Source organism: Salvelinus sp. IW2-2015, linkage group LG20 (assembly GCF_002910315.2).
Source record: "Salvelinus sp. IW2-2015 linkage group LG20, ASM291031v2, whole genome shotgun sequence".
Classification (NCBI taxonomy): Eukaryota; Metazoa; Chordata; class Actinopteri; order Salmoniformes; family Salmonidae; genus Salvelinus; species Salvelinus sp. IW2-2015.
In genome coordinates this window covers 12,358,569-12,380,683 of record NC_036860.1, presented here as the reverse complement: position 1 = coordinate 12,380,683, position 22,115 = coordinate 12,358,569, and the positions used below count along the sequence as shown (strand labels likewise).

General features: G+C 41.9%; 1 protein-coding gene across 3 annotated transcripts in view; it reads right to left on the bottom strand.

Annotated features, from left to right (window-relative positions):
• Positions 1–13,667: 13,667 nt before the first annotated feature.
• LOC111979916 (nuclear body protein SP140-like protein) overlaps positions 13,668–22,115 on the bottom strand; it is a 65,424-nt gene continuing 56,976 nt past the window's right edge. For 2 of the 3 annotated variants that reach the window (XM_024010602.3, XM_024010601.3), the window contains exons 6-12: positions 18,116–18,163; positions 17,500–17,548; positions 17,099–17,308; positions 16,232–16,371; positions 15,962–16,030; positions 14,026–14,153; positions 13,668–13,730 (exon numbers count right to left, since the gene is read on the bottom strand). In XM_024010602.3, the coding sequence (XP_023866370.2) occupies positions 13,715–13,730; positions 14,026–14,153; positions 15,962–16,030; positions 16,232–16,371; positions 17,099–17,308; positions 17,500–17,548; positions 18,116–18,163 (660 nt within the window). In that variant the 3' untranslated portion in view covers positions 13,668–13,714. The remainder of the gene's footprint in view (positions 13,731–14,025; positions 14,154–15,961; positions 16,031–16,231; positions 16,372–17,098; positions 17,309–17,499; positions 17,549–18,115; positions 18,164–22,115) is intronic. The other variant, XM_024010603.2, reaches the window with a different exon arrangement.

Below are 22,115 nucleotides of genomic sequence, written 5' to 3'. Positions count from 1 at the left end.
AAGCCAGATGTGGTCCTTGGCTGGCGTGGTTCCACGTGGTCTGCGGTTGTGAGGCCGGTTGGACGTACTACCACATTGTCTGGAACGACATTGGAGGTGGCTTATGGTAGAGAAATGAACATTCTATTCTCTGGCAACAGCTCTGGTGGACATTCCTGCAGTCAACATGCCAATTGCAGACATCTGGCATTGTGTTGTGTGACAAAACTGCACATTTTAAAGTGGGTTTTTATTGTTCCCAGCACAAGGTCCACCTGTGTAATGATCATGCTGTTTAATCAGCTTCTTGATATGCCACACCTTTTAGATGGATGGATTATCTTGGTGAAGAAGAAATGCTCACTAACAGGGATGTAAACACAATTTGAGAGAAATAAGCTTTTTGTGCACATGGAACATTTCTGGGATCTTTTATTTCAGCTCATGAAACATGTGATTAACACTTTACATGTTGCATTTATATTTTTGTTCAGTATATTATCACACACTCACAAACTGAAATCATGTGTGTGTAAGTCTACATTGTACAATTAATCAGTGCGAGAGAGCCTCAAATATCACATTCACGTATTTGGTCCCGTTTGCATGGTCAAACAAAAACAACTTAATGATTGGTTGAAAATAGATCCTTCGACAATGCAGGCGATGGCTGAAGTTGGTCAAATACAACTGCAGAAACTTGCAGTCAAACTTCATGACCTTAGATCACGTTAGTTTTGTAAAGTTCATGCTGTGGACATGTAGGTGCAAGTCTGGTTATTTTTTACCCCACAATGCAACACACTTTGAAAGGTAGTGACCGACTTGACAAAACTGATCCGCTTGAACTCACGCATTGACTGTACAGTTTAGGCCATTCAATAAAAAAGTATTGTTTAATGGGGAAAAAAAGCAATGGGAGAGGAAACGGAGAGAGACATATCGTTCTTCATCCAGGGGAGATAAAAAAAGGGGGGGGCTAGATGCTGGAGCATCATGGGACGTTAAAGGGCGTTTGTAAGGGCCATTCTGGTTGTGGTGGGTCTGGGAGCTCTCTTTCTCTTGGAGCATGGTCAGTACTGGGACTGGAAGACATAGAGGAGGAGAGTCCAGGGGAAGCAGAGTCACTGCCACCAACAAGACTGCTGGACCACCACCTCTGTTTGGAACTGGTGTTGAGAGCCACGGCCAGAGGGGCCCCGTCGGGCTACTTAGAAGAGTAGCAGCCCTCTCAGTAGCAGACTGGACCTCTCTGGATAGCAGAGGTCTGGTCGCTTCGGTGCTCCGCGCCCACTTCTTGGGGCTTCTGATCAGGCTGGGGGTGGGTGCTGCAGATGGGGTGGACCGGGTCGTGGAGTTCCTGGAACATGGGAGGTTTTGGATAACGGGGTGAGCGGGGCTGGGGGCCAGGGTGGCTGCAGTGAATGTATTTAATCCATTTTAGAATACGGCTGTAGCGTAACAAAATGTGGAAAAAGTCAAGGGGTCTGAATACTCTTCCGAAAGCACTTCATCTAACTGTTTTAAGGGATAGACCTTGGGTTAGGGTTAAGGTTAAGGGTTAGTGTTTTTTCAGCAAAAAACTTGCTCTCTTGCTCCTCGCCGTGGCCATCTGCAGGTACTGCATACCTCTTTCAATACACTTGCTGGGCTCACAATCTGAGGTAGCAACTGCGTCAGATCTACAAATCACCATTAGCTGCTAAGCAATGAGCTAGACCCATCCACTTGGTTTGCAACTCAGTGGACCTGTGGACCATACGCTCTATTTTATGCTTACAAACAAACAGATATTGACCCATATCAAATTACAAAAAAATCATAAACTAAAATGTTATTTGCTAAAAAAATGCCTTCAGCCTGTTTAAATTCGTCATATCTTGAAAAAAAATAATAGGGATATGCATTTTGATTACGTTTTGCACCTTTTTTCTGAAAATAATATTGATAACCATGACCAGAAAATTTTGCAGTTTTGATGCCATTTCAGTCACCACAATGTGTAGCCAGGCGAGCAGTGCTCGTGCTCGTGCTCACCAAGTAGCCATAACCTGGTAATATCACATTATCTGGTAGAGAACCCTGAATTGAAAATGTTTTATGGTTCAAATAAATTATTTTATGGGCAGAAAACCCAATTCATCTCTATCGTTCATTGAAGTTGATGGGTAATTTATAACAAAACCTTTTGATATAGCCAAACATTTCAATGACTTCCACCAGTAAAGTGGACAAACTTGTTAGTGAAATGACAACATTGACCAGTGAACCATCATATTTGTGTATTGAAGATTAATAATGAAAGAGAAGGATTGCTGTTTGAATTTGGTCAAGTTTGTGTGGAAGAGGTTGTTGTTATTCATTAATAATGATGAGCCAGCAGGTATAGACAACCTAGATGGGAAACTATTGAGAATGCTAGCAGACTGTATAGCCACCCCTATTTGCCACGTCTTTAACCAAAGTCTAAAAGGAGTGTGTGTCCACAGGCATGGAAGAAGCTAAAGTAATTCAACTACCTAAAAATAGTAAAGCACCCTTTGCTGGCTCTAACAGCAGCCCAATCAGTTTGCTACCTGTTCTTAGTAAACTGATGGAAAGAATTGTGTTTGAACAAATACAATGCTATTTTTTAAAGAAAAACTAACAGGTCTGTGAGAGCCAGAATTATTACTGGTTGGTAGGTAATCAAATACTTATGTCATGCAATAAAATGCAAATGAATTACTTAAAAATCATACAATGTGATTTTCTGGATTTTTGTTTTAGATTCCGTCTCTCACAGTTGAAGTGTACCTATGATAAAAATTACAGACCTCTACATGCTTTGTAAGTAGGAAAACCTGCTAAATCGTCAGTGTTTCAAATACTTGTTCTCCCCACTGTATGTTCTGCGAATCAGCCTCTCTCATATTGCATCAAAATGATTTTAGAATACAAAAATTAGTACAGCCTCTCCTTATTATGCATCAACACATAACATATTGTAACGACCCGGTATTGTGTTCTGTGTTTGTGGGTGTGTTATGGTTCTCATGGCTACTAGCAGGGGTTAAATATGTCAGGACAGATGGAAAGGTTGGGGGGGTATGATGGGTAATCCCGCAGGATTTGGAAATGCATAAATAGGGATTACTGTCTCATTGTTCTTTCTCTTCTGTTCGGGGCCTTGATCTGTTCCTATGAGAGTGACTCTTAACTCGACAGGGTAACATTGTGTACGTTCGGCATTTAGCGGCGTGGGCTGTGGCCGGAACAATAGCCCAGTTTAGGAATAAACCTGTGTTCTGACCTGCACACCTAGAGTCCATTTCTTTTCCCTTTATGACCCAGCCGGGTCATTACAATATATTTTACATAGATAAAACCACATACCTGCATCCAAAAGAAAATAAAACATTTGTAGAGCACATATGTTCCACGAATTGTCGCCTCTTTCTACAACAGATGCACAACACAAGGGACTGGGATCATTCGAGGAGCTAGCCATCGTTCACACATACAATAGCCTGCTAAAAGCTTAGCTAGCTATTAACCACATGTTGAATTCAGAATGTTAATATCATCCTAAAACGTACAGTTACAAGTGCATCTTAACAATACCATCCACTTATGAGGAACCTCTAAATATACAACATTATTCATGAACAAAACACAGTGTGTATGATTTTGTGCTTAAAATAATCAAATTTTTCTGAAGACGACAGAAAAAGCATGCCTACCTCTCATAGTGCTTTAAAATGACTTGAGCGCGAAGGGCAAAACGTAAGTACACACTCCCCTACTCCCAGGATGCAGGCATGCATAATAACAAATCAACATGCCATATTAATATATGAACCTGATGAAATTCACACAGTACTTTAACAACTGTTACATTCACCCCTCCTGAATTTCACCAACCTTGTAAAACTGAACAAAATAACCTACCAAGCTCAAGGCATAATTCTGAATTCAACTCAAAGCTACCCATAGGGTTCAGGGCAAGTGAAAGTTGGTCAGGCCTTCAACTGCCCCTAGATGCGTAGTGCCTCTTACACTCTACCTACCTTCTTAGCCTTAAAAAAACTGTCATTCTGTACTAAATTATATCTCTGTACTATGTTAAACTTGCACCTTCTGGTGGATTGACTCAATTAGTATCTTGACTGGTTTAACTACCCTCCCCGCCTTTGTGCGACCTGCCACTGGGCTAGGGGCCATGGTGACTAACAGCGGCTCCGGCCTTAGATCATTGATCAGAGGAGGGTTTGAAGGAATCAGCTCCAGGATTTCAGAGGTGCTTCCCAGGTCATTTTCCTCAGGCAAGCAAGGTTCTTCTGGTTCTGACTTTCCATCCGATGTCCAGAGCTCGGAGTAATCGCTTGAATCCTCCGCCACCCAAGATGCACTTTCCTCCACAGAGTCCTCCATGTCTTCCCTGTCCAGTCCATCGCCGGAGTGGGTGGCCTCTCCTGCATCTACATTGATTGAGGGTCCTGCAGCATCACTGTCATTGAAGTGCACTGAATCATCAATTTCAAATGGCAGGAAATTCACCTGCAGCAGTAGATTCCTGTGAACCACTTTCTCTCTGCCGTAACGGTCTTGGATTATGTACGTGTGAGTTTGTGGATTGACTGAAGTCACTGTGAAAATCTCGGGATTCCACTTGTCAGCCAACTTTCGGCGGCCCCTTTCACCCTGGTTGGCGATGAGTACACGATCTTCCATGGACAAACTGATGCCTTTAACCCGCTTGTCGTACTCCCGACCTTGTCGTCTCTGTTGCTTGTCAGTGTGCCTTTGGGCAACACTCATAGCTTCCTTCAGCTCAGTGATCAGAGTCTCGACATAATTGTTGCAATCCACAACACTGGAGTCGTCCAAAACATTGTGGAACATCACATCCACTGGTAGCCGAGGGACCCTACCAAACATGAGAAAGAATGGAGCATAGCCCGTAGTCTTGTGAACGGTGGCATTGTAGGCAAATGTCAATGACTGGATTTGTTCACGCCAATGTTCTTTGGTTTTCAAGGGCAGACTCCTGAGCATGCTACCTAAAGTCCTGTTAGACACCGGAGAGCTTAAGTAGTTCTGCTATTAGCTTGCTCTCGAAATTCRCACCCTGATCAGTATGGATCCTTGAAGCAAATCCGTAGACACAGGAGACATGATCCCACAATTTAGGAGCTACTTGCATGGCTGTCTGGTTTCTGCATGGGCAAGTTTAGTGAAGTGGTCAGTCACCACCAGAACATCAACTGAGTTCTTCTTACTGTCTTCTGCTGTCCAAAAATCCAAACACACCAACTCCATGGGAGAGCAGGTTTTGATGCTCTCTAACGGGGTTCTAGCCGCTGGCTCTGGAGTCTTTGCTAGAACGCATTGCTGGCAGCAGCGCACATACTCCTTGATTTCTCTCTCCATTGCAAGCCTCCGTCTGGCCAGGGCTAGAGTTCTAGCTTGGCCTTGATGTCCTGCAAGGTCGTGAATGCCGGTCATTGCTTTGAGTCTCAACACCTCTGGCAATACATACTGGAACTTTCTCCGGTTTGTGTGACTCTCCTTAGTGACACGATACAGAACTCCCTCTCTTAGGATCAAGCGGTCCCACTGTTTCATCAGCAACACCACTTTAGAAGAAACATTGTATCGATCTCGTCTGGTGGGCCGTTTCTTATTGAAGACGAAAGGGATGACCTTGGAAGTCACAGAGTCTTGCAGCTGGAGATCTCAAAGTTCCTTGTGCGAGAGTTCAGGGAAAGTGTCAATACCAGGAGAAAGCAGCTGTTGGGTGTTGGAACCAAGCTGGATGGCTTGCATCTCCGTTGAACATTCCCAGTCGATATGGAGCTGACATATGGCCTTCACTTCAGCAGTGGTCAAGGAGAATATCTCCTGGGAAAAAGAAGCCCAACGGAAGGCATCTTGGACATCATCATTCAACGTCCCAACAGCCTCAGACAGAAGTGCTAGGTAGGACTCCCTCATCAGTCTGCGCGACAGTCACTGCGAAGGGGTCGCGGCTCAGTGCAAATCGAAGTTGTACGGTGCCAGCTTGGCAACCCATCTTTGCTCGCAAGCGTCCATCTTGGGTTTTGTCATGATGTACGTTAACGGGTTACTATCTGTCCAGACAGTGAACTCGTGCCCCTTAAGCCAGTGACTGAATTTCTCACACACGCTCCATTTCAGTGCTAGAAATTCAAGTCTGTGTGCTGGATACCTTCCCTGCGACTTACTCAGGGTCTTGCTCTCGAATGCTATGGGCCTTGCTTTATCTTCTCAGGCACTTGACAAAGCACAGCTCCGAGACCATCCAAAGAATGCGTCAGTGAAGAGAATGAACGGCCTCTCAAAATCAGGGTGAGCTGGCATGACACAATTCAAAAAAGCATCCTTCAGCTTCTGGAATGCAACGACACACTCCACAGTTCAATCCGATAGAGTCAGCTTCCCGAAAATCCCACAGTTGCCCTTCTTCCCATCTCTTCCTCTTCTCTTTTGAACCCCAGTGAGTGCTAACAAAGGTCTGGCTATGGCAGAACAGTCAGGAATGAAGTGCTGGTAATATAATACCAAACCCAAGAAGGATTTCAGCCGGCGAGCAGAGGGAGTGCATCCGTCTGCCTCCATCAGCTGAGCTTGGCTCATCTTGGCAATGACCTCCACCTTCTCAGGATCCACTGACACACCGTGTCTTTAATGATATGTCCGAGGAATTTCACTGTTCTTCGTGGAATTTCACTGTTCTTCGTAGGAAGTGGCATTTCTTGGGTGCTAGTTTGAGATTGTTGGCTCTTAGACGGCTAAACACAACTTCAAGTCGCTGTAGAGCCTGTTCCTCGGTGGGTGCAAAGACCAAGAGAAGATGTCTGAGAAGATGTCTTCATATTTTGTGATGGTATTCACAAGCTTCTCCTTCCACTGGTCAGTTACCTGGCATCCATCAATGTCAATGTCTCCTAATCCTAGATCAGACAATCTTTGTTTCAGGTTGTGGCCGCCATTGTCATCCTGCTTCTGTTCCATTGGGGTTTTCCTCACTTCATGAAGGCCCTGAAAGATTGTTGCATCCTCAACAGCCAAGCATGTAGACACATCGGCCAGCTTCATGTTACGTCTCAGGGTGAGATGTTGGTCATAACAGTTTACTATCTTTAAAAGGGACCCAGCCATCTCCCCACATGGGCGTAATAACTCAACCCAGAAGTATGTTTCTGGGCATGACCTTTGACCTGGTATGCTCGACTATTACAGTGCTGCCTGGAGACAATGCCACATTTTTAGGAAGTTTACCCCAAACTAAGTGTTCAGTCTTGGGCGAAAGAGTCACAGCTTGAGTGAGCTTCACTGTCACAATCTTGCCATCAACTTGCTGTCCCTTCCATCTTGTGACACTTATCATCTGCAGAAACTGCTCACCCTCTGGTGAGTGGGTCTGGCCATCCATGTCGTTGACGAGCTTCCAGTATTCGTCAGTGCCCTTCATCTCATGCAATAGATGTTTAATGACATTCGATCCCAGGATGAGATCATCACGCTGTCCAGGAACAACTAGGGTGGGCACTTTAACATCAATCCCATAGATTTGCATCTCCAAGTCATAAAAACACTGAGGCCTTCTTCCCCCCACACCCCACTAACACTAACTCTGTAGGAGGCTGATAATGCTGAGGAAGGGCACCTGCTTCCAAAAGTCTCTGCTCCGCATGTTCACTCAATGTACAGGCCATAGACCCAGTGTCAAGCATGCCTGTAAGCTGCACTTTCCAATGTACAGACACAGAGGTGTAAAACAAATCTGAAAAAGCCACAACCTCTTGTGAACCTAGCATAACAATTTTCTCTCCTTTCACATCAGAGCACAAAATCTCATGTTTTCTCGAGATCATCAGATTCTTTCTTGGGGGCAGACAGTTGAACACCCACATTTCCCCCCTTCACCTGCGGGCGTGTCAGTTTTAATTTGCTGCTGTGGTGAGTTTCTCTGCTGTTGTGGTGGGCGTCTCTTGCCACCAGGATTGGCATAGCTTTCCCCGTTTTGGACAATTTGACTTCCAATGACAATGATCTGGGGAAAAGCACCAGAGGCACAGGTTCTCATGTTTACAGTGCATCACAGTGGAGTGATCTGTTGAGCCACAAACCCTGCATTCCCTACGCCTGAAGGGCTGGGCGGGGAAAGATGGTGCCTTGGCCTGTGTCTGTGAAACCATAACGGGTGGTATGCTCTTCTCTAAGGTACGTTCAAGCAGGTGAATGAGTTTCGCAATACTTGCACTCTGCCCATCTTGTTTGGCGCTTGATGTGAGAGAAGTGTCACTGCGCGCACCAGCATTGACCCAGCCTTCAAACGGAGTTGTCTGCGGATGTACTGTTACTTGCTTTGAGGATACAGTGGTAGATTGACACATGGTGGCCTTCCTGCAGCGTTCATGTTCATAGATTCTCTCCTGTACTTCACTCTCAGACCATTTCTCAGCAGACTTGTATTGGAATACTGCTGCCAGTTTGGGGTCAGGGCAGTTTGTTACAAACATCCTGACGACATCGGAGTTGGAGCTATCAATCTTCTTACCTTGTCTCTTAAGGCCCTCGTCAGCGACATCACCGGCCTTGTTCAATCTAACCCAATACTCCATAACAGCCTCTCCGTGTACAGGTTTAGTATTGTAAAAATGAGCCAAATGCATGCATGAATAGGCCAATTCGCTGAAGTTCTGTTTCAGAATGTCAAATACAATCTCTGGCTTCTCTGTAGGATCAACAGTTCTCTCATTGTGTAAATGTATCTTTACCATGTCTCTTGCTTTTCCAGATAATCGACTAATCATCTCATCCGATTGTTCCCCAACAGGACATCCCTTCCCCCTCAAGTATATTCTCATCAACTCCTCCCATTCATGAATGGAGCATTTGTCTGTACCATCTCCTCTATATGTAGGAGGTTCCTTCATGTCTGATTGCATGATGAACTTAAATTTACCGATGTCTACATATCCTACCGACTCTGAATGATGATCACTTATCTTCTCTGGTCTTACTGGTAGCTCATAAGTACTGGACCTGCCACTCTGTAGTTCTTCCCTAATGGAGCTCCCTATTTCCCGGGCTAGCTGAGTGACCAGATCAGCTAGACCATCTACAGGGGCATTTGGATTAACACTAGATGAAGGGCTTTCATCCCAAACATTTTGTGGAGCAAAACATGGAGTTTGATCAGAGTATGAGAAAGTGAATTTGGGTTCATCAACATTATAAGATTCCATGCCACTAAACCACTAATGTTATGATAAAATGTCTGTTGATGAACACACTTCTGTTAGTTAAACATAAACAGCGCTCTCAATACAAAGTTTTCAGAAGAAAGAAAACAGGAAAGAAAAGACTGCAGTTCCGCTTTTTGCCACAGGGTGGCAAGAGTACCTCAATGATGTAATTAGTCCCTAGAGCAGCGGCGCCGCGGTGATTGAGCTGACGTCGATCAACGATGAATCCGGGTCTAGAAGGCACCAATGTAACCGGTGCTGTACTGCACCGCTGTAACTCTGCGTGGTGTGTGGTTGATTGAGACTATAGACGTGGACTTTGGAGATCAGGTTGTTTTAATTAAGCAGAATTCACTCTCTGCATCCTGCATCTGCATCCAAAAGAAAATAAAACATTTGTTGAGCACATATGTTCTGCGAATCATCGCCTCTTTCTACAACAGATGCACAATACAAGGGACTGGGATCATTCGAGGAGCTAGCCATCGTTCACACATACAATAGCCTGCTAATACTGTAGCTAGCTATTAACCACATGTTGAATTCAGAATGTTAATATCATCCTAAAAAGCAGTTACAAGTGCATCTTAACAATACCATCCACATATGAGTAACCTCTAAATATACAACATTATTCATGAACAAAACACTGTGTGTATGATTTTGTGCTTAAAACCTTTCTAGCTCAGGGGTTCCACTAGCGGAACACCCACAACATTCCACTGAAAAGGCAGTGCGCGAAATTCTAAAATATTTTTTTAGAAATATTTAACTTTCACACATTAACAAGTCCAATACAGCAAATGAAAGATAAACATCTTGTTAATCTACCCATGGTGTCCGATTTCAAAAATGATTTACAGTGAAAGCACAACATATGATTATGTTAGGTCACAAACACACACAGCCATTTTTTCAGCCAACAATAGGAGTTAGAAAAAGCAGAAATATAGTTAAAATGAATCACTAACCTTTGATTATCTTCATCAGATGACAGTCATAGGACATCATGTTATACATGTATTGTGTGTTTTGTTCGATAATGTGCATATATATATTAAAACAAATCTCAGTTTACATTGGCACGTTACGTGCAGTAATGTTTTGATTCCAAAACATCCGGTGATTTTGCAGAAATACTCATAATAAACATTGATAAAAGATGCAAGTGTTATTCACAGAATTAAAGATAAASTTATCCTCTATGCAACCGCTGTGTCAGATTTAAAAAAAAACTTTACAGAAAAATAATAATCTGAAAACGGCGCTCAGAGCACAATCCAGCCAAAGAAATAGCTGCCATTTTGGCGTCAACAGAAGCTACAAAAACACTATAAATATTCACTTACCTTCGAATAACTTCATCAGAAGGCACTCCCAGGATTCCCAGTTCGACAATACATGACTGATTTGTTCCATAAAGCCCATCATTTAGCCACTTGTTGTTAGCATGTTCAGTAATCCATTTTCATGACGCACGAGCAATCCCTCCAGACAAAAACTCTAAAAGTTCCGTTACAGGTCRTAGAAACAAGTCAAATGATGTATGCAATCCATATTTAGGATGTTTTTAACATTAATCATCAATAAGGATCCAACCGGAGAATTTCATTGTCTGATGAAAGAGCATTGGAACGAGAGCACTCTCTCGTGAGCGCACACAATGAGACCGAGAATTTCTGCAGACCACTCAGTAAAATAGCTCCTATGAGCCCCTCCTTTATAGTAGAATCATATAACCAGAATCTAAAGACGGTGACATCTAGTGGAAGCCCTAGGAAGTGTTTGCTCATCCATAACTTAAAGGGATATCATTTGGCACTGTTTTGAAAATCGAGTTCTCACTTCCTGTTTGGATTTCTTCTCAGGTTTTTGTCCGCCATATGAGTTCTGTTATACTTACAGACATAATTCAAACAGTTTTAGAAACGTCAGAGTGTTTTCTATACAATAGTAATAATAATATGCATGTATTACCTTCTGGGACAGAGTAGGAGGAAATTCAGTTTGGGCACGCAATTCGTCCAAAGTGAAAATGCTGCCCCCTGTCCCGAACAGGTTTTATAATAATCAAACTTTTCTGAAGACGACAGAAAAAGCGTGCCTACCTCTCATAGTGCATCAAAATGATTTGAGCACGCAGGGCAAAACGTAACATGCTGACCAGATCGGACACGTCGCGTGCGCGACTGTCGCAAAATAAATGTAGAAATCCATGTTATTCAATTATTGCACCCACATTGCTCGCGTCTGCTACGCCAAGGGCTAAAATAGAAGTCTTTCCTATTTCTGACGCAGATCTCGCTGAAAGTCATCTCCTCATTGGTTTATAGAAGCAGGTACCCACGTGCCATCTCCTCATTGGTKATACGCATGTGGGTGATTGAAAGACGAACTTTGTTGCCGGTTGTCGTGGTAATACAATGAAAGTTTAGATGGATCACCATATAAGTTCAAAGATGAAAAAGCCTGGAAGGAGGAGAGATGACTAGAAACGATTCGGTTGGCCGTTTTATGTGTGGATTAATTGTCGGAGTAGAGGTCCTTGTGCATTTCAGGTAAAATAACAACTCAATGTTTATATCCCAGGACAAATTAGCTTGCAACAGCAAGCTAGCTAAATAGGACAAATTAACATTAGCTAGCAAGTGCAAGCTAGCTAGCTAAATTGCCATACATGTTTAATGCTTTTCGACCTGTCCCCAAATTAATGTCATTGGTTCAGAGTTTGTTTTGATATTTTAACCTGCGTGTCGTGATCGCGTTTGGTGTGGGGGGGCAAAATAAATTCATGCACGATAGCGCACGATGGCGCACTACGTAGCCGGTTTGGGTTCCGTGTAAGTACACACTCCCCTACTCCCAGGATGCAGGCATGCATAAAAACAAATCAACATGCCATATTAATATATGAACCTGGTGAAATTCACACAGTACTTTAACAACTGTTACATTAGCAGTGTGCGCAGGTCCTGCATGAGGGCAGAGACCCAAAGCAGCCGCTGATCTAACTTCCCTGAAGAGGGCGCTGATGCTCTGTCTGGTGATATTCTCCCCAACAGAACCACATTCTGGTAGGCTACACAGTCAAACAAGTAGACCTATGTTGTACAATATTTTCGAAATTCATGAGTTTATTGTCGACAGAATCCCTGGACATGAATCTAGTGAGGCCTAACCAGAAGTAAAAACCTGGAAGGTTAGGAATTCTAAGGCTCTTGCATGAGAAGTTAGCAAAGCAACATTTACTGTGTGAAATGCAATGTTATCACCATCATTCTATTTCAATTATTATCACACACCCATTTTGACTGCTAGAACGAATGAAATAAATAATGAAAGTCCTAGATGGATAATAATGTACATGCAAGTCTGTATGAAGGCTGTATACAAAGACCAGGGCATGGTGAATATTCCCTGTTGTCTCATAGTGAGATAACAGTACAGACTTGATGAAGGCTCTACTGGCTGTTGGATGCTGAAGTTGGATGCTGAAGTTGGATGCTGAATGTACTCTTGAACTCTCTCTCAAATAGATTCTTCAATCTTTCGCCCATCCCACGCAACTCTGCATTATCCTTCATTAAAAAAAGACACACACATTTGTATAGAAAACATAATAAACTAGTAATGCATAAAACACAACTCATTTAGCCTAATTCATATTTGTTATGGATTAAACAAAGACACATTGTTAAAGTGTTATTCATGCATTAGCACAATTCCAAGATTTGTGTCTTGCATATTTTCTCAATGGGCATATGCAGTAGTCACTCACCACCTATACCCTGCTAAAATCCCATGCTTGTTCTCGTTTAAATGTGCGCCGCACAGTTGTGAAGTATAAGCCACACATCACACAAAAGTGTTGAACTGTTTGGTAGAGAGATTCTGCTCAGCTTCTCCACAACCCTGTCCAGCCATATAGGGTCTTTATCACACTGGTATAGTTCTCACCTGGCAATGAAACATACAGCGACGGAGTATGTGAACTTTGACAACACACACACACACACACACACACACACACACACACACACACACACACACACACACACAACACACACACAACACACACACACACACACACACACACACACACACACACACACACACACACAACACACAGAGAGAGAAGAGAGAACCAAGCAACTTACATGATCAAGGATCTGCCACAGCGATGTGTTCCTCGTCCTGCTGGTATACACAACAGAATGGTACTGGCATTCCTGTCAGAGTAAACACACCTTATGTGACTGGTCAAAGCTTGTTTAATAATCGAATAATTATTTCATGTCAAATATATGGTGATAGACTATAATGGACATATTGGAGGCAGTTGGACCAATGGTAGAAGTCATTCATTCAGGCTCCTACCAGTAGGTGGTCTGAGATTCGCAGGTTAAGGCTTTCTGCGTAGCTCATTTGTTGGTGGTAGCGCCACGCTGACTGGTCCTCAGTACACAGAATGTACACACTCACGGACAATTCATCCTGTGATTACACACCACACACACACACACACACACACCACAACACACACCCACACACACACACACAACACACACACACACACACACACACACACACACACACACACACACACACACACCACACACACACACACACACACTACATCACTACCACACACACACACACACACACACACATTTCAATTAGTGCCACAAATAAGCTGACAGCTAAGTTTACCTACACAGAACAAACAGACCTCTCTTGTATCAATCTCTTTCTCTCACTCTGTCTCTCATCAACCCTCAACTCTTCTCACCCCAGGATAGCATCATCCACATTAGGAAGATGACATCTCTGATGGAAGGAGCGAGGACACTCATCACAGCATATCAAGCTGCCCTGGCTTCTACAGATGAAGCAGTCGTCATCGTTATCTTGATCATGCTTCCAAGACAGAAGAGAGGAAGGTGAGAAGGAATTGTTTAACAATCAAGCACCAACTGTCTGTTTGTGTGTTAACGAATATCGTTCAGATTGGTTTCTCACACTCTCGGGTGTAAAACAAGGAGACTCCTGATCAAAGACTCTGTTTGCTATGTTTATTAATGATTTGGCAAAATAAATTAAACAGTTAAATACTGGCGTAAGAAATGACGATGAAATGCTGATTATATTATTTTGATGGCAGAAAGGGAACAAAACCTGAGGAAAATGTTATTACGTGCAGTCAATTGGTTTTCAATTTTGTGGTGAAGACATTCTTGAGTTTACTGGCAATTATAAATATTTGGGTCTTTATTTTGATGAACATATGAACTTTCAATACAGCACATCTGCCCTGGCTGACTCAGCATGTAGAGCTTTTGGGAGATTTATAGGAAAAACAAGAACACTCAAAGATGTTGGTTATGCCACATATTCCAAACCTTATCAGACGTGTGTGTCCTGTTGTGGACTATTCAGCAGGAGTGTGAGTTACTAAGAGGTATCTCAAAGCAGTACTTATTCTTTAGGTTTCTACAAGTTTGCACCTATACTGGCATTAAGTGGGGACATGGGCTGGGATCCCTGTGAGGTGAGATGGAAGGCGTGCATGGTGAGACTTTGGAATAGACTGTTGGATATGACTATTGCCAGACAAGTTTTTCAATGGGATCTCTTCACAGGAGGAGCCTGGGAAACCAAAATGTCGGTCAGCCCTTTTCCAGCAGCCTGACTTTTAACATTTGTACGAAGACCAAATGAAGGGAGATATAGATACTATTTAAAAACAACTGATGGTGTGATATGAAAATAAATGGGTGGGGGAGATGAATCATAAACCYAAATTGAGAACCTTTTGTTTGATTAAGGGTGAATTTGTGTTTGAGAGATACAGTATATTATGTGCAACCTACCTAAAAGCAAGAGATCGCTACGTGTAAGATCAGGGATATTGCCCGTGCGTATTGAAACAGGTCGGTAAAATGGATTAGGAAAAACTAGGTAATTATTGTGACCTCGAAGAAATAGAGAATAACATTCATTTGATCATCTATTGCACTTTCTACCGCGATATATACATTTTTCCTTATTCCAGAAAGCCCACCAGATTTACCCTGGCAATATGTGGCTGAGTGATGAGGAGAAACTGAAATGTTTTTTTGTACATTGTGTATTTCTGTTTGCTGAATATTTTGATAAAGCCTGGAATAAAAGAAAAAGGGCAACCTATAATTACATTCTAAAAGTATTTAGCTCCTATATAGCAAAGTGCACGTATGTGTATAGATTGTCTGTAGGGATGTCTTACAATCTTCTCTCTGATCTCACACTTGAATCTTCTCTTTGTGCAAGATCAGGTTGAAACACCTTCTGTTGAATTTTTCTGTATTTCTGTATAATTTTTACCGATCTAGGGTTATTATTATTATTGGTTGAAAAACCTTATCTACTATTATGTACTGATTTATTTTTCATTATTCATGCAGTGCACACTGCGCAGAACACCAGAAGAATTATCACTGAATTATCACTGTGAATCATTGTAATTTGTTTGTGTCAATTAATCCTGTAAGGTATGGATTGCCAACTGATGATTTGACACGAAAATGTAATTCATTCATTCATTCATTCATTCATTCCCTTTACAGTGATGTTAAGAAACATCTTGAAATTTCATTATTACAACTGAAGCATTTGTTTAACCAATGTGATTGRCTGATTGGTAAGTGGGTGCCACCATGTTCCCGAGGGTCGAGGGAGAAACGTACCCTGTCTTTGGCCGTGGAGCTRCACAGCTTGCACTTACACAGGAGAGAGTGGATKACCAAGATCTTGCTCTGAAAATGAGAAACAAACAAAGACAGTAGTAGTACTAGTAAAACGTTTTTGAAGAAGGGAAATGTTTTCATCACAGGTCCTTAAAGACCTTGCAGACTATCTTAAACCATTCCTTGTACAGTAGGTTGGTAAGTGCCAAACACACATTTTTTCTCTCTCATCTCTCTCTCTCTCTCTCTCTGTTCTTCTTCCCTGTGTACCTCGATGAGGACGCTGAGTGGTTTCCCGTCCCACTGGATGTCTTTCTTCCAGGAAGGATCTTCCAGAGCTGACTCCCCCGTCACAAACTCCACCGGGGTCATCCAGCACAGCTCCGTACGGATGCTCTTTCCACACGACCCTGGGGCAACAGAGAAGATAGGGGCAGAAGGAAAAACTCAAATGAAACCCTATTATAACCTTAATATACATTTTATATGGCGCATTACAGCTGACCAGAGGGACACAGGGCTATTGTAAAATAACATGTAGTGTATTGTCAACAATAGCTAAAAGTGTGTCATTTACTTTACTTTATTACGTTTATTTTTTGTAGGAACATTTTCAGTAAAAGTGCCCGTTTTAGCCAGTCGGCAAACTTTCTACCGTAGTCCCTGGGCAGTACAGACAATTAGCACATACAGAGCAGAGAGCAACATATGACAACTAACTCTTAGTACACAGACAGACAGAGCAATGACACAAAAAGCAACCAAACAAAAGACAGAAAATTAACAAACAATATCTACACACCTAACAAACTACAGACAGGTTGATTGTTGCATAGTTACGTGTGGCTGAATGCAGTGAGTTCCAGACATGGGAAGCTCTCACAGTGAAAGCCGTCTGACTGAAGGTGCTTTTCCTGAAGGGAACTATACAGTCACCTCTCATGGCAGACCTTGTGGATCTGCTGAAATGGGTTTTCTGCTTGATAAAAGCACTAAGTGGGGGCAGTATTTGAGGTGCAGCCAGAGAAAGAGGGTTGCCAACATGTAAAAGTGTCTCCAGTACCTTCAATAGTTTCAAAGACATGGCAATAGCTATAGAATGTTGTTTATTAAACCTTGAGAGAATAAAATATGTACCTGATGCAAACCGATCATTATGTAGCATTCCATTGATGGCTCCACAGGTGACTTTGAAGACAGTCTTTTTCACACCACAATGGCTGCCTCCTGTACTGCTCTCTTCAGCAGTGTTTGCCTGATCTCTTCTCTCTCCTTCCTCTCTTTCCTGCTCAGCTTCTTCTTCCTCCTCCTCTTCCTCCTCCTCATCATCGTCATCCTCCTCAGATTCTGAAGTAAAGATAAACAAAGAGGATTAGGGAAAGATGGTTTATTATATAAGTGTGAAGGGTCAGGCCTGTGTCACAAAACCTTATAACAACAAAAACACATAGTTAGAGAGACAACACCATCCCCTTTACCAGATAGTCATGTCTAAAGGATTCAGAAAGATTCCATTGAGCTGTGATTGGTGTACATACCTGTGCTTGAGCCCGCTGATTGGTTGAAGGGAAACAGTGCTCTCTTGGCCTAGATAGGAGAAAAGGGAGAGACCAGTTTTACATATATCAGTCACATAATARACYCTTCTTTATCCAATATGGTAAGAACATGGACAAACAAAATGGTCACTGGTCAAAGTATGATCACGCACAAGAAATATAAATTCATGCCCGTATAAACATCACAATATCAACGGATAAGGCTAAGCTGTTGTCAAGTTTAGATGTCGCAATAAAACTGATTCATGACTAACAATCATAAACAACATGTACTCAGATGCTATGACGATGCAGCACTTTCTATGCATTTTCAATGGTCCCACATGTTCCTATGTCCAGTATGGTATAAGGTTGTACTTACAGAAGCTGAATTACCATGATGTGTTACCGTTTTATTCATTCATAAGGGACCTCCGAACAGTTATTCAGTTATTACAAAGTATTTTTTTTACATAGAATGATGTGGGTGAACTGTTATCTAGATATACAGTATGATGTGGATGTACTAAGCATTTGAGGGCATTTGTACAACTAAATAGTCAAAGTTTGACTGTTAATCCAGAGGATGTGGTATATTGAAAGTTTGGTCTCCTACCTGTGCACTCTTTCTTCTTTTAAAGTCTGGTGAAGTTAAATGACCTTCCTGAGGTTGGTGGGATGGTGATGGGAGGGGTTAGAGAAAAGGGGACAGACATTGCTTTTTAGTGTTGAGTGACTGAATGGAACATTAGTGAAATAACTGTACAGTTTGTTTCTTTACAGAACAACAAAACGGGTATAATGTGTAGCTATAGTTCGTTGCTCTGTCTGGCCCAATTGTCTGGTATATGTAATGATAAACCGATATGCTGTGGTAAGAGTAGGGGAGACCGGGGTTGGTTGYCTCACGGGTTGGTTGTCACAGTGCTAATTACTACCAACCGAAATGGAATTCTTCAAAATAACTCATCCACCTGGTCAGTTCATGTCAGCATGACAAAACATTGAGGTGAGGGGAMTGTATTTTTTATAAGTACAAGTAAAACAATGTGTGATATTTTCTATTTTCTTTGTAAATGTTTGAATTATGGGAGTATCCATGAACACGTACATTTGTTGAAAAGAGGAAAAAGGGAGAGCTATATTTCAAACCTATTTCTGAGTCCCTAGGTCAAGCCACGAGTTAACTAGCATCTTAAACTATTGAGTCATATCCCAGTCTACCTATTTACTTATTTTTATTTAAATGTTTACCTTTATTTAACTAGGCAAGTCAGTTAAGAACACCGAACAACTTTAAAAAAAATATTATATGAGCAAAAAATATTCCACTTTATTTGGAATKGCAAGCCAGGCAAAATTAAACAGGCATATTTATATAATGAATATGCATTCGGAGGRTGGACATGATTAAAGCCTTGAACCTCTCACTAAAGGCTTCAGCCATACAAACGTTGTACTGAAATCCRAACTGGTTTTCCAGYAGATTAGTAAGAATGGCTCAMCCCATGTTAAAAATAGCCTTTTTCCCTTTATTCAGATTACAACTTCTCACTTTCRGTTATTTGAGAATAAAATGATCTCCAGAATATCGCTATTTTTAAAACAGGCTATAGAAAGCTGGTTKYAATTTCAGTTTTATGCATCAGAAAAGACAGAACAAATATTACAACAAATATTATGGTTMAACTCAAATATACTAAAATATACAAATATACTAAAAAATGATATAATCTTTGTTAATKATATCATAAATATGACTGTTGGAGTTGTCACACATGCAGCTAACAAAAATATATGGAAATATGCTATATCCAAATKTACAACCAACTGATTGCAGCATTACTACACAAATAAAGAGGCATGTGGAAGGGGAAGAAGGTAAGGAAGTTGTCTGTCGACCCTACATTAAAGACCAAMATTTGTTAAAGAAAATTGTGATTACAAAAAAGTATACCAGTTTCATTTAAGAACCRAAAAATTGAAAGCTGCGCAAAATAGTTAGGAAGAGATTTCGATGTSCCGATTCCATAGCACGTGGTTTATGAACTGATACACAAAACAACACTGGATTAAAAAGTTTGTTTTTCCATTTAATTATTATACTAAATTCTTGCAACCAATAGAATGTAATGTATATGAGGGATACAACCAATCCCAGCTCTGGAGATTTTGCTGCAAAGAGACAGAATCATTAGATCACTTGTTTTGGTAYTGCCCATATGTAGGGCGGCAGTAAAATGTATTTTTATTCTTAAGGCATAAAATGCAGAATTTTATTAGGAATATTGTTTGATCAAAGAAAGGCTATTTCTAAGAATCTGTTTGCTACATTCTTCACTTCTTGCTACAAAAGCAATAAGCAACAAGCAAGCATTGTGACAACCAACCCCATACTATGTGACATCTAACCCCACGATGGGGCTGGTTGTCACAAGTGGACAGAGTGTGTTTGAAAGCTTATAAAATTAAATAAAATGTTATTTGTCACGCTTTAGATAATAAACAGTAGCAGCAGCATATGTGGTGAGAGTGAAAATGTGTGTGTGTGTGAGTGGTGTTAGTATGCATGTGTGTGCATATTATGTGTGTGGGTGTTCGGGATTGACATCGGTACATCGGTAACCGGGATCCCGGGACTGTCCCGGAAACACTTACACTTCCCATTTCCTTAAGAAATGTAATGACATTTTCCACCAATGTCGGCACTAATGCAATTCCATAAAATACACAACATGAGCAGCATTAGATTAGCAAAAAATAAAATTATCCTAACAGGTTGTCGCATGGAAGCCTTTAGCTTAGCGTATTTACTTCACACAAAGTGAGCATGAATTCAAAGCACACGCATAATTGACACTGCCGGAYTGCACACGCGACCCGAATGCAGGTAATAAACCCTACAGGGTCTAACCCCTAAGTATGGCCTATAAAAGAAAGTGTGCCTCTTTGAGCTGTCATTGTGACTCTTCAGACAGTCACAAATTTGATAGGTCTATGCGTCTCTGTCACAGACATGAAGTCTGTTAACAATTCAGAGAGGCATGAGGGAAAAGGCTATCTTCTCCTGTCCTAGAGCCTAGTGTCACGCCCTGACCTTAGAGAGCTTTTTATGTCTCTATTTTGGTTTGGTCAGGGTGTGATTTGGGTGGGCATTCTATGTTCTTTTTTCTATGTTTTGTATTTCTTTGTTTTGGCCGGGTATGGTTCTCAATCAGGGACAGCTGACTATCGTTGTCTCTGATTGGGAACCATACTTAGGTAGCTTTTCCCCACCGATGCTTTGTGGGTAGTTATTTTCTGTTTTGTGTTTCTGCACCTGACAGGACTGTTTCGGTTTCGTTCATTCTCTTTGTTATTTTGTTATAGTGTTCAGTTTAAATAAAAAGYATGAACACTTACCACGCTGCGCTTTGGTCCGATTATTCCTCATCCGACGACAACACCCGTTACACCTAGGCTACTTTCCTATCCAATCCCACTGAAACCCCAAATCCTGACTCCTGTCACGCATGAAAATTCCTAACTTTATTCTGTAATATATAGGTTGCATTCTGAAAGCACGTCTCTTGCCTACACATATCAAAATACCGCTATAACATTTCCCCGCTTCTCTGCRCTGTCTCGTACTAGCTGCYCATATGAGAGCTTYGGTAGAGAATGTGTGATCAACAAACGATATGAGAGTAGATATGGATATTAAGATACCTTGATATTCAAACTATTTACACTCTTCACTTTCCCGTTATTCATGAGCTGATCTGGTATCTTTATAATCATCAACTAGACTTTGCCAAAATATTCTGACATTCGTTGATTATTAGGTTATCTTGCAAGCTTAGCAACTTTGGTCATTTGAATTGTCATTTGGCTGCCGTTTGTATGATTTGACAATGCTATAGTCGGGTTGTGCTCTGTGCGTCCTGAACGTGCTCTGTGTCGAGATAGCCTACTGCTGAAATGCGCTGAATTAATTGACGAACATGATAACGCTCAGAATTTATGAACGGACGGTTTTGCAATTCACAACAATGTCATTGGCGATTAAAGATCATTCTATCAAGGCGTCACCACAGATCTGGGTTCGATCCCGGGCTGTGTCGCAGCCGGCCGCAACCGGGTGACCCATGATACGGCGCACAATTGGCCCAGCGTCGTTCGGGTTTGGCCGGCTGGGATGTCCTTGTCCCATCGCGCTCTAGTGACTCCTTGTGGCGGCCGGGCGCATGCACGCTGACTTCAGGTCACCAGCTGTACGGTGTTTCCTCCGACACATTGGTGCGGCTGGCTTCCGGGTTAAGCAAGCAGTTTTATTTGCTCTGAAATCTTTACGTAATGGTGCAGCCCAGCCGACAAGGTGGTGCAGCCCCCTCTTATTTGGGGAGAACCCTGGCATAGGGACCATATCTTTAAAAACGCTATAAATRGGCACTTCCGGTTGTTGTGGAATTTCCCGGCACTCTGGATAATTATGAATTATTCCTAGTATTGAGACTTGGTAGATTCTCTGGAAAATATGAATCCCAAGTGGGTATGGGTGTTTTTATGTATGTCGGTCGGGTGTCAGTGTAAGTATGTGTGAATGTGTGGGTAGAGTCCAGGTTGTGTGCATAAAG